The 14,793-nt window shown below is 42.6% G+C and overlaps 1 protein-coding gene across 1 annotated transcript; it reads left to right on the top strand.

Moving 5' to 3' along the window:
* Nucleotides 1-1,911: 1,911 nt before the first annotated feature.
* On the top strand, nt 1,912-14,086 carry LOC311106413 (delta(14)-sterol reductase TM7SF2-like). Its single transcript, XM_084148741.1, has 14 exons — nt 1,912-2,015; nt 4,545-4,719; nt 4,982-5,185; nt 5,524-5,589; nt 6,252-6,435; nt 6,650-6,843; nt 7,377-7,431; nt 9,237-9,431; nt 9,630-9,733; nt 11,229-11,354; nt 11,443-11,611; nt 11,737-11,817; nt 11,951-12,073; nt 12,274-14,086. Exons 2-14 carry the CDS (start codon nt 4,549-4,551, stop codon nt 12,432-12,434), a joined length of 1,833 nt encoding a protein of 610 aa, XP_084004867.1. The 5' UTR covers nt 1,912-2,015; nt 4,545-4,548; the 3' UTR covers nt 12,435-14,086.
* Nucleotides 14,087-14,793: the final 707 nt, after the last annotated feature.

The following is a 14,793-nucleotide window of genomic DNA, read 5'->3' as shown; positions in this document are numbered from 1 at the left end:
TGTTCGAATACCCATACTAACATACTGTATACGACATACTTAATGAGTATATACTATTAGTTCATTTTAGTATACGGTAAACGAACGGTATTCTTTCAGGTGTTGAGCGTTCATAAATTCATCAGTTATTCTGCGCTCTGGCATAGGTACACTCAGATGAGACGAGTGCTCTGAAATCGGAGTAGATAGCCAGAGCAAATTTACGAACGCACAACGATTATACCACTTAGCTAAAGTAAGAATGACCGGAATAATCAAGTCAATAAACGTCGGGTAGTTAGTTAGATAGCATATAATTAATATACTGGCAAGTTCAACGTATTAGTAGCCAACTAACGTTAGGTAGCTAACATACTACTGCGTAGCTAACAAATTGTCAGCCAACATAACGTGTAAGGTAACTTATTTGAAAAGTCATTACTTTATTACATTGCTCAACATTTTATTAACAATTGTCATAATTAGTTAAAGCAATGAATTTGTATCCGCTCTCGTCGGACTTCGGCTACATATTTCCCGCAATTTTCTTCAAATCTGAAAACGTTGTGCAGCCACGCCTATTTCCCGAAGAATTGCATTATGGGCCCTAAAAGCGTGGAAATAGTGTCCACTGCTTGTGTTGTACGACATCCGGGAACTTTTGGCATACTAACTATATGCATACTATGACCAATAAGCATACTATACACTCAATTTAAGTCACAAATAGTATGGTTAGTATGAGTATTCGAACACAGCTAACTTTTCTTTACAGATTTCAGAATTTTCAACTGTTGATAGTTACTGTTTAAGCTCAAAATATAAAGATGTCTTGTGTGACCCACTGTTTGTATACACCAATATTTTATCACTTTAGGCAACAACTATTTGTTTTAATTATTATGATTTTTTTGTAAATGCTCTACAATTGACTACATAAATCCAGAAATGATGGTGTCTTAGTCTTCTCCATGCATACATTATGCTGCTGTCATGAACTGCACCGCTCGCAACCGCAGGGTTCTCCAGAGGGTGGTGCGGTCTGCCGATCACATTATCGAGGGCAAACTACCCGCCCTCCAAGACCACATACAGCACCCGACGTCACAGGAAGGCCAAAAAGATCATCAAGGACATCAACCACCCGAGCCACTGCCTATTCACCCCGCTATCATCCAGAAGGCGAGGTCAGTACAGGTGCATCAAAGCTGGGACCGAGAGAATGAAAAACAGCTTCTATCTCAAGGCCATCAGACTGTTAAATAGCCATCACTAGCACATTAGAGGCTGCTGCTGCCTATTGAAATCACTGGCCACTTTAAGAAATGGAACACTAGTCACTTTAATAATGTTTACATATCTTGCACTACTCATCTCCTATGTATATACTGCATTCTATTCTATAATATTCTACTGTATCTTAGTCCATGCCGCTCCGTCATTGCTTGTTCATATATGTATATTTTCTTAAATTCCATTCCTTACTAGTTTTGTGTGTATTAGGTATAGGTTGTGAAATTGTTAGATATTACTTGTTAGATATTACTGCACTGTCGGAGCTAGAAGCACAAGCATTTCGCTACACCCGCTATAACATCTGCTAAACACGTGTATGTGACAAATAATATTTGATTTGATGAACAAAGAACTAAACACGAGTTATCATTTTTACTAGAACAAAGATTATCTCCCACACAATAAAACATAATTGCCTCCATTTTGTCCGACGCTTGTAGACATCTGACACCATAAACAAAGAAAGCGGTAGGACATGCCGGTTACTACCAATCCGCACTCTGTTAAAATCCTCTGTCGACCAATCAGAAAATTAAATACTTTTAAAAGAATAGCGTTGTAGCCAATCAGCGGGCTTCGCGCCATCATATACACTGGTGGGCTTCGCGTATGAGGGAGGGAGAACGCGCTCAACATTTAGCTGCAGTTTTTAAACATAGCTTGCGATACATTTTCGTTCCACGTTTTTAAAGGGATATCTATGTTATTTTCTTAATTGGAGTTGTACGTGCTATCTAAAGGTAAGGGTGATTAATAACATTTACAATTGAAAAAAGTATTTGCTGAGAACTTGGCTGCTTAAAGCTACAGTAGCTAATGTCTACGGTCGGTATTCTTGACAGTGTTTGGACTGCGTGGCTGTGGGATCAGCTAGCCACGGCACTGCAGCTGAGCAATTTCGCTAGTAACCTAACTGCTTATAATGAATAGGCTAGCTAGCTACCTATTTATTGTCTGCACATGTTAATGCGTCAGTGCAATGTCTACAATTGCAAAAATGTAAACATGCCCTGAAACAACGTTAGCCAGCTAACGTTATCTACGGTTTTGACTGCTCTTCCAACTCAATCCAACCGTGTTGCTAGGTAACGCGAGTTTTTTTGTTACTCAGTCACTTTCTTGTTTGCTGGTTAACGTTATATAGCTAAATATATATCCGACTATGTATGCATTTTTGCAGTTTCAATTTAATTTCCACTTATTGGTAGCCTAACGTTACACTTTAGGCTAAGTCTCCGGAATATGTTCAGCACTGACTTGCGTGCACCATAATTTAGGGCGCTTTATATATCCTGTAGCGTTTGGTACCATGATCCGCGCTATAAAGCATGTGTGAAACGCAAACGAACACTGGCTGAAACGAATCCTGGACCTGCGTGAGTAGCGCGGGTCCAAGATCCAGGACCACAGAGTAGCAGGTTATTGTGACACGGCAGCGCGAGTCGCGTGGAACTTTTTTGCCCGTTGTAAGCAAGCTACTTTAGCTCGCCAACGTCATGTAGAATGTGCGTCTTGCTAATCGCATCATGAAACGGTTATTTTCAGGTCTTGTGAAAGCAAAACCTATTCTGTCATTCTCACAAACGCTCCAGGAAACCGAACCAGGGTACCGAATTTCATATGTGGGAACGCCCTTAGTCACAATCTAGTTAACTGTTAGCTAACATTTGTAAGATTTATGTAAAAAATAAAAACTGCTTCGGCGGTTGAACCATAGATAGAAAAATATTTGGTTGAAGGTCTCTAATGTACACCTGGCGGTGGCTGGGTGAACTTTCTATAAAACCAATTACAAACTCCCATTACATTATTGTAAACGATTAGCTAGGACTATTTCAATTCTTCATCATAAAGTGATTGAAACGACTTTCACTTTAAATGTATTTAAATGTCTGTGTTTGAGGTATGGCACAAAAGACGAGGGGCTGACTTTCGAAGCTCCACCCACATCATACCTCGCATCCTTCCATCTTTCCTGGAGTAGTGAACCCTGTCCGCATCGTTTACCTAGCTATACCTTTAACCATATGGAGGAATTCAACAGGGACAGCAGGGCAGAGCCTTTGGGGGTGTCGGGGTTGGCATTAATTCATGGAGATGTTATGGAATGTGCTTTACTATTACTGACTACTATGACAGATGGATTAGTGGACTCACTGTACTCTGCATCTATTTAATTTGTAATCTGTGTGGGCCATTATGAGAAGGATAAGTTACATTTTATACATTTCAGCAGCTGTGATGTACCATTTTGACTTTATTTGATGAAAAATGACACATTCCAGTGAATAGTTGCTTGTGGTCATTACAAGGACAGAGTTGGCCAAGTATGTCATGCACTTCACGTCTACAGGTTTCCCCCCTCTATTTAATATGTATTTTCATGAGGACTATGTTTTCATAGTGTGTATGTGTTGAAATGGTCTGTGGCAAGAACAGTTGTATAATCAGAGCAGGCTTTCACTTGTTGATATGACATGGGAGCACAACTTTTGTTAAACTTCTAAAATGCAGTTTCTGATGTTACCTGGACATTACTGGAATTCTGTGTACAAAGGCTATTGAGAGAGTGATAAAGGGGGCTGGAGTGGTATTGACTAGTTTAAAACTACAAACAGAGTTAACACTAGTGGGGACTGGAACGTCAGCAATTATGTGAGCTCTGCATCCCCTTCCATACTACTGACCTCACTGCTCCATTGTGTCAAGTCTTGCGCTCGTCTGTCCCCATTTACATTTTCTTAATGCACACTGTAAATGTCTCATCTAGCCTAATCCGCCCACGCCAAACTCCTGTGATTGGGGAAATGTTCTAAAGAAGAGTTGTCCCTGTCGTAGACTGTTTTGATATGCACACCCAATTCATTTCAATCGGTTAGCTGCCGAAAATACATTTGACCGCGGTTGTGTATCAGTCTATAGGTTAATTTGAATAATTTGGTGGAATTAAATTGGCTCATGTATTTTCATTAGTCATCATATTTATCACATGCGCACAGCATACAGAGCCTAGTTTGAAGAGCGGAATAGCCTATCACCCGTCAGACAGCACGAGAGCGCTCCTCAAAAAGCTGGTACTGGAGTGAAACATGTACTTTTATAAGCCCAGTCATGAAAACAGTCTCAAAACCCTCTTCTATTTTAGAGGGAGAGAGAAACCCCAGATTTGAACCCATACTGGCAGTGCTACATTATACATGTGCAGCAGTGGCTTCGACCACCCCATGCTACTCCCCTGGTTTTTGACGTGTGCTCTCTCTCTCTGTCAGGTAAATGAGGATGCCGAGTATTAGGTTTCAGAGTGGGGACATGGTGATGGGCCGCTGGCCCGGGAGCAGCCTATTCTACGAAGTCAAGGTGCTGAGCTACGATGCCAAGAGTCAGCTCTACACCGTCATCTACAAGGACGGCACAGAGCTGGAGCTCAGAGAGGCTGACATGAAGGTAGGAGCACTATCTATCTCCATGGCAACCATGTCACTGATGATGTGTGACCCAGATGAATATCAATGTCTCAGTTGGTTGGAATTTCGTCTATCTTGACAAGGTTCAGGAATTTTGATCTTATAATTTTTTCTTTAGTGCATACTCAAATGTTGTTATCCTCTTATGATAAGTTGATTGCTCCATTGGTGCTGTCCTTTTATAATGCAGCTATGTAATAACACGTTTGTAACCTTGCTAAATGCCACAACTTATGTTCCAGAATCCAACTGGCTTTAAACCAAGCCGTCGCTCTCGTTCTCGCTCCCGCTCTCCATCGCGGCGGCGCAGTCGTTCCCGTTCTCCGGCCAGGACAACCCGGCGCTCCTCTTCACGCACCGCCAGCGGCACCTTCTCCACGGATCCGCCTGCAGTACGCAAGGTGCCCAAATTGAAAGAAGTGCTGGAGATCAGACTCAGCCCTGTGGTGAGGAACACATGTCACACTCACTGCTGGGATTTAGAATGGCTTTTTGTTTTAGATTGTTGCTCTGCTGCATGTGTTTGTGTATTCAGAATGCACTGTAAAACGTATGACCTCAGAGATAGCATTATTTGATGGTAGATCAAGCGTTGACTAATAACAGTGTAATAAACCAACGTTTTTTTTAAAACGTTGTGTGTGTGACCACCTGTAGAGAGAATTCAGTGGGTCCATCTTTGCATAGTAACACGTGCCTCTCTTTTTCCCTATTGTTTGTCATCACGTTCCTTTTTCCTCATGTTGACGTTTTGCTTCCCTCGCTTCATTTCCATTTACCACAGGCTAAGCCAGTTGAGAACAATGGCAACAATAAGCATGAGAATGATACTGCTAACAAAGTCAACGAGGTGAGACTTTAGATACTGTATGTATTTTTATTTTTTTACAGTTTATTTCTATCCAGAATGATGTCAATGCTCCTAGAACAAAATGTATATGTTTGTGTTGGACTGTAAGCAAGTTTGGCATTAGAATTGTAACGGAACTGTCCCTAGCTTTACTGCTTGTTTGTGAATGGGCTTTTATATGTAGGAATGTCATGATGCATGCATGTTGTACCTTCTGTGTGTTGGGAGGACTGCATGGGGGAGTCAGCTTGTACAAAGCCCCAGCAGACTCACACCACTTAGGGTCCATCAGTCAGTCACATGCTGTTTGAACATGTGCTGCCTCTTTTCTCAGCTCTCCTCAGAGGTTCTGAGAACTTCTCACTGCCGCTTATGAGGACTTTGCTCATAGTTTATGTTAAACAAATACTGAGAAAAATGCCCATATAACGCTGACAACCTTGTAGTAAAACCAAACAATGGTTTATAGTGGTATTTCCTGCTATAGCAAGTGTTCACTTTTCCTTTAAGAGATGAAAATCTAAGGATAATTTGTGTGGCAAATAGAATGGCTGTGCATTATCTTCCCTATAAGCTTAAGTCACTGTGGGTTAGCCATGTCTGTTTAAATGAATACCACCACTCAGCCTGACCAATGTGTGTCTAACCATGTCTACTTCCAGAAACCTGCAGAGACGGAGCCAGAGAAGAAGGTATTAGAGAGCCGCTACAACCTGAGACGCAGGAAGGACGACGGTGACGCCAAGCCAGCCGAGCAGACGGAGGACAAGGAGAAGGAAGCTGAGCAGAAGCCTGCAGCAGCCACAGCCCCCATCACCACTGAGCTGGAGTTTGGAGGGAGGCTAGGTGAGAGGAGGAACAGAGAAATGTGGCTGCTGGGGGGGGAAGAATGGTGCTAGTCTGCAAACGGTTATGCCAATCAAATTGCACTAGGGTGCTAGTCTGCACATTGTTTGACAAGAATGCATTTCGGGAGGGACTGTAACGGGTTAAAAAATAAGGACCAGACTGACTTCCTTTGGCTCCAGTCACTCAGTGTCTTTTCCCCCTGTGATTGCAGGAGTGTCCTGCATGATGCTGCTCCTGCCTGTGACAGTGTTGGGACTGATGGTGATTTGCAGTCAGGAGGATGCTAGCCTGATGAGCTCCCCCCCTCTACCTGCCCTGGACTCCTTGTTGGACCCACATGTGTTTGGCATCGTGGTCCTCTGGTTCCTCTTCCAGGCCCTGCTCTACGTGCTGCCTGTCGGAAAGGTAACATGATCACCTTAGATGATCGTCTAGTGGGTCAGCTGCATTCTCAGAATTCTACTCCCACCCCTATTGAAGACTGTACACACACACACACACACACACACTAACCCCCCTTAGAGTACAGGCCATACACATTACACCCATCTGTGACCTGGACAGAGCACATGACTGGCTCTCAAGTCTCATTTCTGCTCATTAGCTGGAGCAGAGGGCAGAAATTAGATTAATCAGCAGGAGTAGGCTACGGTCCACGCTGGAACACTACAGGGAAGAAGGGGAGGTTTTGTTGGGATTTTCCTCTCCTTCTCATCTGCCTTATGAAAACGGTTGAAGCACACGTGCCTTTTTGAGAATGTATAAAACTTTCATCATATGGCTCCAATTAAATCATATGGTCTGGTTTACATTAGTGAAAGGGGATAATGTAAGCTTTTAACATGTACAAAAAGTCACCTATCCTAGCTATATTATCCCTCTCATAACGTATTTCCTGTAAGGTTGAATGACAGTCCAAGCTGTGTTTTTGTCCCCAGGTTGTGGAAGGAATGCCCCTGAAGAATGGAGACTGGCTGAAGTACAGAATGAACAGTGAGGCATTCTTCTGTTTTTCATGTCTTGTTTGTCATTTTGAAGGAATTAACTGGGACTAACTAGTCAGTTACCCCCAGCACGTTGAGATCTGTAGTAAAGCACTATGCCAATGTATTTCATTAACATACAGTTGAAGTCGGAAGTTTACATACACTTAGGTTGGAGTCATTAAAACTCTTTTTTTCAACCACTCCAAAAATGTCTTGCCAAAACTATATAGTTTGTTAACAAGTCGGTTAGGACTTACTTTGTGCATGACACAAGTAATTTTTCCAACAATTGTTTACAGACAGATTATTTCACTTATAATTCACTGTATCACCCATTTCCAGTGGGTCAGAAGTTTACATACACTAAGTTGACTGTGCCTTTTAAACAGCTTGGAAAATCCCAGAAAATGTCATGGCTTTAGAAGCTTCTGATAGGCTAATTGACATCATTTGAGTCAATTGGAGGTGTACCTGTGGATGTATTTCAAGGCCTACCGTCAAACTCAGTGTCTCTTTGCTTGACATCATGGGAAAATCAAAATAAATCTACCAAGACCTCAGATAAAGAATAGTAGACCTCCACAAGTCTGGTTCATCCTTGGGAGCAATTTCCAAACGCCTGAAGGTACCACGTTCATCTGTACAAACAATAGTACGCAAGTATAAACACCATGGGACCACGCAGCCGTCATACCGCTCAGGAAGGAGACGCGTTCTGCCTCCTAGAGATGAACGTACTTTGGTGCGAAAAGTGCAAATCAATCCCAGAACAACAGCAAAGGACCTTGTGAAGATGCTGGAGGAAACCGGTACAAAAGTATCTATATCCACAGTAAAACGAGTCCTATATCGACATAACCTGAAAGGCCGCTCAGCAAGGAAGAAGCCACTGCTCCAAAACTGCCATAAAAAACCCAGACTACGGTTTGCAACTGCACATGGGGACAAAGATCGTACTTTTTGGAGAAATGTCCTCAGGTCTGATGAAACAAAAATAGAACTGTTTGGCCATAATGACCATCGTTATGTTTGGAGGAAAAAGGGGGTGGCTTGCAAGCCAAGAACACCATCCCAACCGTGAAGCACAGGGGTGGCAGCATCATGCTGTGGGGGTGCACTTAACAAAATAGATGGCATCATGAAGAAGGAAAATTATGTGGATATATTGAAGCAACATCTCAAGACATCAGTCAGGAAGTTAAAGCTTGGTCGCAAATGGGTCTTCCAAATGGAAAATGACCCCAAGCATACTTCCAAAGTTGTGGCAAAATGGCTTAAGGACAACAAAGTCAAGGTATTGGAGTGGCCATCACAAAGCTCTGACCTCAATCCTATAGAACATTTGTGGGCAGAACTGAACTGAAGCGTGTGCGAGCAAGGAGGCCTACAAACCTGACCAGCTCTGTCAGGAGGAATTCATCCAACTTATTGTGGGAAGCTTGTGGAAGGCTACCCGAAACGTTTGACCCAAGTTAAACAATTTAAAGGCAATGCTACCAAATACTAATTGAGTGTATGTACACTTCTGACCCACTGGGAATGTGATGAAAGAAATAAAAGCTGAAATAAATCATTCTCTCTATTATTCTGACATTTCCCATTCTTAAAATAATGTGGTGATCCTAACTGACCTAAGACAGGGAATTTTTACTAGGATTAAATGTCAGGAATTGTGAAAAACTGAGTTTAAATTTATTTGGCTAAGGTGTATGTAAACTTCCGACTTCAACTGTATAAGTCATGTAAGGAAAGACCCTTTGGTTGAGGAACTTCCTGTGTATTAACCCTGTATGTCTCCTCCTCCACCACTAGCCCTCCATGCCTTTGTGCTGACGGTGGCTGCCCTGGGGGCTGCAGTGCATCAGGGGGTGGACCTCAGCTACATCCACAGCCACTTCCTCCAGCTGGCTGTGTCTTCCCTGCTCTTCTCTGTCCTGCTCAGTGTCTACCTGTACGTCCGCTCTCGCTGGGCACCCCAGGACCAGCTCGCCCCCGGCGGAAACTCTGGTGAGTGGGTGTGTTTGTGTAGTTGTCACTGGTAGAGAAACGCTTCTACAATCTGGGTCTGATTGATTCCATGATATGGGTATATTATGGCATGGGCCTGCATAAGGTTAAGGGCAAAGATTGCTATACTGCTAATTGGCATGATGCCTCACAAATGGTCAACGTAATATGATTAATTTGTTCTTCTCACCTCCTCAGGGAGTGTGATTTATGACTTCTTTATGGGAAGTGAACTCAACCCCCGGATCAAAGGCTTTGATCTCAAATACTTCTGTGAGCTGCGCCCAGGATTGATGGGTTGGGTAAGTTTCTAGTGTTCTGAAATATGTTCCCATTAAAGTACTTTTCAGCTGTATATTAGAGCCATTTGGTGTAGATTAAGCTGATTATTTCCTCACACACAAATGCAAAAAAAATGAGCTGTGTCCCATTAGATTTATTCATTAATCCCTCTAGTGGTAAACTACATAGAATAAATCCTAAAATGATACTACAGTACATTTCGGAGCTAGTTTGTCTATGTCTGAGGTACACTATATATACAAAAGTATGTGGACACCCCTTCAAATTAGTGGATTTGGCTATCTCAGCCACACCCATTGCTGACAGGTGTATAAAATCGAGCACACAGCCATCCAATCTACATAGACAAACATTGGCAGTAGAATGACCTTACTGAAACGCTCAGTGACTTAACGTGGCACTGTCATAGGATGCCACCTTTCCAACAGTCAGTTCGTCAAATTTCTGCCCTGCTAGAGGTGCCCCGGTCAACTGTAAGTGCTGTTATTGTGAAGTGGAAACGTCTAGGAGCAACAATGCTCACAGAACGGGACTGCCGAGTGCTGTAGTGTGTAAAAATCGTCATATTCTCGGTTGCCACTGTCAATACCAAGTTTTAAACTGCCTCTGAAAGCAACGTCAGCACAAGAACTGTTCGTCGGGAACATCATGAAATGGGTTTCCATGGCTGAGCAGCCGCACACAAGCCTAAGATCACCATGCGCAATGCCAAGCGTCGGCTGGACTGGTGTAAAGCTCGCCGCCATTGGACTCTGGAGCAGTGGAAACGCGTTCTCTGGAGTGATGAATCATGCTTCAACATCCGGCAGTCCGACGGACGAATCGTGGTTTGGCGGATGACAGGAGAACGCTACCTGCACCAATGCATCGTTCCCACTGTAAAGTTGGGTGGAGGAGGAATAATTGTCTGGGGCTGTTTTTTCATGGTTTGGGCTAGGCCCATTGGTTCCAGTGAAGGGAAATCTTAACGCTACAGCATACAATTGCTTTCTACACGATTATGTGCTTCCAACTTTGTGGCAACAGTTTGGGGAAGGCCCTTTCCTGTTTCAGCATGACAATGCCCCTGTGCACAAAGCAAGGTCCATACAGAAATGGTTTGTCGAGATTGGTGTGGAAGAACTTGACTGGCCTGCACAGAACCCTGACCTCAACCCCATCGAACACCTTTGGGATGAATTGGAACGCCAACTGCGAGCCAGGCCTAATCGCCCAACATCAGTGCCCGGCTTCACTATGGTCTTGTGGCTGAATGGAAGCAAGTCCCCGCAGCGATGTTCCAACATCTAGTGGAAAGCCTTCCCAGAAGAGTGGAGGCTGTTATAGCAGCAAAGGGGGGACCATCTCCATATTAATGCACATGATTTTGGAATGCGATATTCGATAAGCAGGTGTCCACATACTTTTGGTCATGTTGTGTATGGATTGTTTGAGTTTTGCTGTCTGTTCAATGACTGGGTTTAATCAGACCTGTGACGTCTGTGTTCTGTCCAGCTGGTGATCAACGCTGCCATGGCTCTGGCTGAGATGAAACTCCATAACCTGGACTACCCCTCACCAGCCATGATCCTGGTCAACTGCTTCCACCTGTTTTATGTGCTTGATACCTACTGGCATGAGGTAAAGATAAACCTGCCTTTGATGCCTAATGTTTTATTTAGTCTCTATTTATTTGGTTGTAATCTAATGGTTGAATGTTGCTCCCCAGGAGGGTGTCCTGAGCTATATGGATATAACCCATGATGGTTTTGGCTTCATGCTGGTGTTTGGAGACTTGATGTGGGTTCCCTTCACCTTCAGTCTCCAGGCCTACTACCTGGTCCACCACCCCAACCACCTCTCTCTGCCCTGGATCGTAGGCATTGTCACTCTCAATGGTTAGTCAGTACTGGGACCTTTTTTAGTATTGGCATATGTTCATATAAGTCCTACATGTAATCTGTGATATACCTTTTGTTGATTGAATACCAGTATGACACTTTCTTTACATAATGTGTTACAGTCATTGGATTTTGCGTCTTCCATAAAGCAAACTCGCAGAAAAACGCCTTCAGAAGAAATCCTTCAGACCCCACGTTATCCCGTAAGTCCTCAATCCCAGTACGTCTTATTCATGTAAAAACATTAGCCATTTGCAGGCCCCCTGCCTTGATAAAGGGATGGAGTTATTCTCTGTCATGTTGTTGAAGGACTCACTGTAACACGGTGTTTTCCAGATCTGAAGACTATCCCTACTGCCACGGGGAAGAGTCTCCTGGTGTCTGGTCTGTGGGGGCTCGTCCGTCACCCCAATTACCTGGGGGACCTCATCATGGCTCTGGCATGGTCCCTACCCTGTGGTGAGTGACTGCTTGTTCAGTTAGTTAATCACTTAGTCATAGCTAGTTAGTTACCAGGTGCTAGTTCATTTAGTTTGATGTATTTTTCTGACCTGTGCTGACGATGCTCCCAGTAAAGCTAGACATGTCTTGATATGTGTATAGTGATATGAGGAGAAGCTGTAATGTATGTTGAGGTGTTGTCTGTGGTCGTCCTGTAGGGTTCACCCACATCCTGCCATACTTCTATGTGATCTACCTAACCACCCTGCTGGTCCATCGGGAGGCCCGGGACGAGGCCCACTGCAGGAGGAAGTACGGCTCGGCGTGGGACAACTACTGCCGAGAGGTCCGCTACCGCATCATCCCCAGAGTCTACTGAGGCCTACGCCACCCCTACCTCCAACCAACGCAGCGCAACGCCCTCCAGTTCTGCAAGCTCACAACTCATCACATGGCTACATGAGTTCGAAGAAACAACAAGTTGTTTGAAAATTAGAATTGGAAGACATTGGGACACTTGAATTTCGAAAAGGGGGAAACTTGATTCTTAGATGTACCGCAGGAGCAGCTTTCTTTGAAGTTTGGTTTTATGAAGGTACACACTAATTGGCTGACTGAATTTGATTAATGCCTTTTAAGAAAAAAGGTTTCAAAATCGAAGAAAAAATAAGCCTCAGTCTGTGGAAGGGATGTATATATTTTTGTACATATATGTTTTTTTTTTGTACTCCAAGATACCTGTTAACATAACATTGCATATTTGATCTGTTTTGAAGTTATTTTCACTCCCATATTCAATTACAATATTTTCTTGGCTTTAATTTGGAAGTATTTTGTAATGATACCTTTGGTATACATTGCTTTTTGTGTATATTGTCAATGATGGGATTTAAATGCTCTTATTTGTACAGTTGAAATGGGATTAACAATCTCCCTCAGGACCAGGACATTCACAAAATAGCATTTAGACATTATTTTTTTGGTCTTAATTTGTGTATATTTTTATAGCCTAGTGTTAACTGAGTGTACAAAAACAGTGGTTGTTTTAAATGCACTATGAAAGATTGTATTTTATACCCAAAGTCTATGATTTGGCTTTGCTAACTCCGGTTCACTGTCAAAGTCCTCCCCAGTCCTCTGGATGGTAGTATTCTTTAGTTAAGCTCCTGTGATTAGTCACAGTCCCTTTTCCAGAGGGAAGACAACCCGTCTGTTGATCAAATCCACAGTATCTTATTTAAAACCATTACAATCTGCAAGGGCACTTACAGACAGTATCCATGTAAGCACCTTAAGTTATTCAAGACCTTACTTTTCAAAAAAGGCATCACAACCATATACTTTTTTTGTTCATTTAGCTTTAACGTTAGAGTTAGTATGACTGTTTTCACCAAGTTTATACTGTGAAATTCTGCACAGTGCTGTGTCGTAGCCACCTGGCAACAGTGTTTTATCCTCTGCATCCTCAAACCCAAACAAGTATTTTCTGACCCAGCTGTAGATTAGCAGTATAGCGGCAATACATTAACTAGAATAGCTGCCATTTTATGCGACTGATTGCAATGTAAATATTATAGATTTGTTTTGTCATGTTTTTATTTTAAGTACAAAATATACAAGTGATGCTAGATCTTGTTTTACAAGTAGATATTTAAAGTTGCATTTCATTTCAACTGTTTGTTTTTAAGTTAATTGCCTGAATTACCACTAGCCATTTTTGTTTACAGCTGCCGTTCCCTATCTAGACAATATTGCCATGTCATCTTAGAAGGTTACTCGTGATTTGTTATGAACTATTTCTCATTGAGCCCCATTCTGTACTCAACCTGTGTTTCTGATCGGTAACAGTTTCCTGTTTGGGTCAGCTGGCTGTTTGTCAAAGCTAAAACAAGTTGGATGTAACTAGAACAATGGAAGAAGACCCAATGTTCATGAATTGTTCAATTCCGTTGGAGACGGACAAACGTGTGACAGTGGCTGGAAAGCTCGCATTGTACAAACGTTTTGGCAAAAAATAAAGGTTTACACTTACAGTATCATTCATGTTATTCAGAGGTGTCTAACGATTCAACAGATAATGCACTGTAAGAATAGTCTCCTAGAAAGAGAAGACAAGTCAAAGCGAAACAAAACAATGGAAGGTCAAGCAAGCAATTCAACACTTCTGAGATGATGGGGCTCACTGCCTGCTGGGCTGCAGATCTGAACGGGACCAGAGATTATTCCCCAGCCCCCTGCTGCAGACACACTGGGAATTAATTTGAGATGCTCTAAATCATGTGACCCATCACACTGCAATGGGAAGAGTAGATCCCCAAAATAATAATGTAGTGTCTTTTGCTCTCAGCACATGACACCAGAGAAATGTACATGTAAAAGTCATCTCTGCAGGTGTTTGGTAGCCTGGTCAAAGGTCTCCTTTTACTCTTGCCAACTCCATTGCTCATTGTCAAGCCAAACATCACAAGGAGTTTGCATGATAGGAATCAGAATGGCACTCAGGCTAGGCGTTTGGTTATACTGTACCTTATTTATATTCTAGCTAGAAGATAATACATTGGAGTTTCACAGGACTTTATAAAAGGTATTCCTGCAGCACTCTACAACTGCTTTCAGTTTTTCAATTTCCACGTTTAAATATTGTCTGCAATCTCTGCTTTTTAGTTAGTAGTATATTTTCATTCCAGATCCTAGGATTGTAGAGAGATCATTATGGTATGTTAATGAACCTGTAAATA

This window comes from Coregonus lavaretus (genome assembly GCF_964263955.1).
Source record: "Coregonus lavaretus genome assembly, chromosome: 31".
NCBI classification, from domain to species: Eukaryota; Metazoa; Chordata; class Actinopteri; order Salmoniformes; family Salmonidae; genus Coregonus; species Coregonus lavaretus.
The sequence above is the reverse complement of the archived record's forward strand: the minus strand, read 5'-3'. Positions and strand labels throughout refer to the sequence as shown.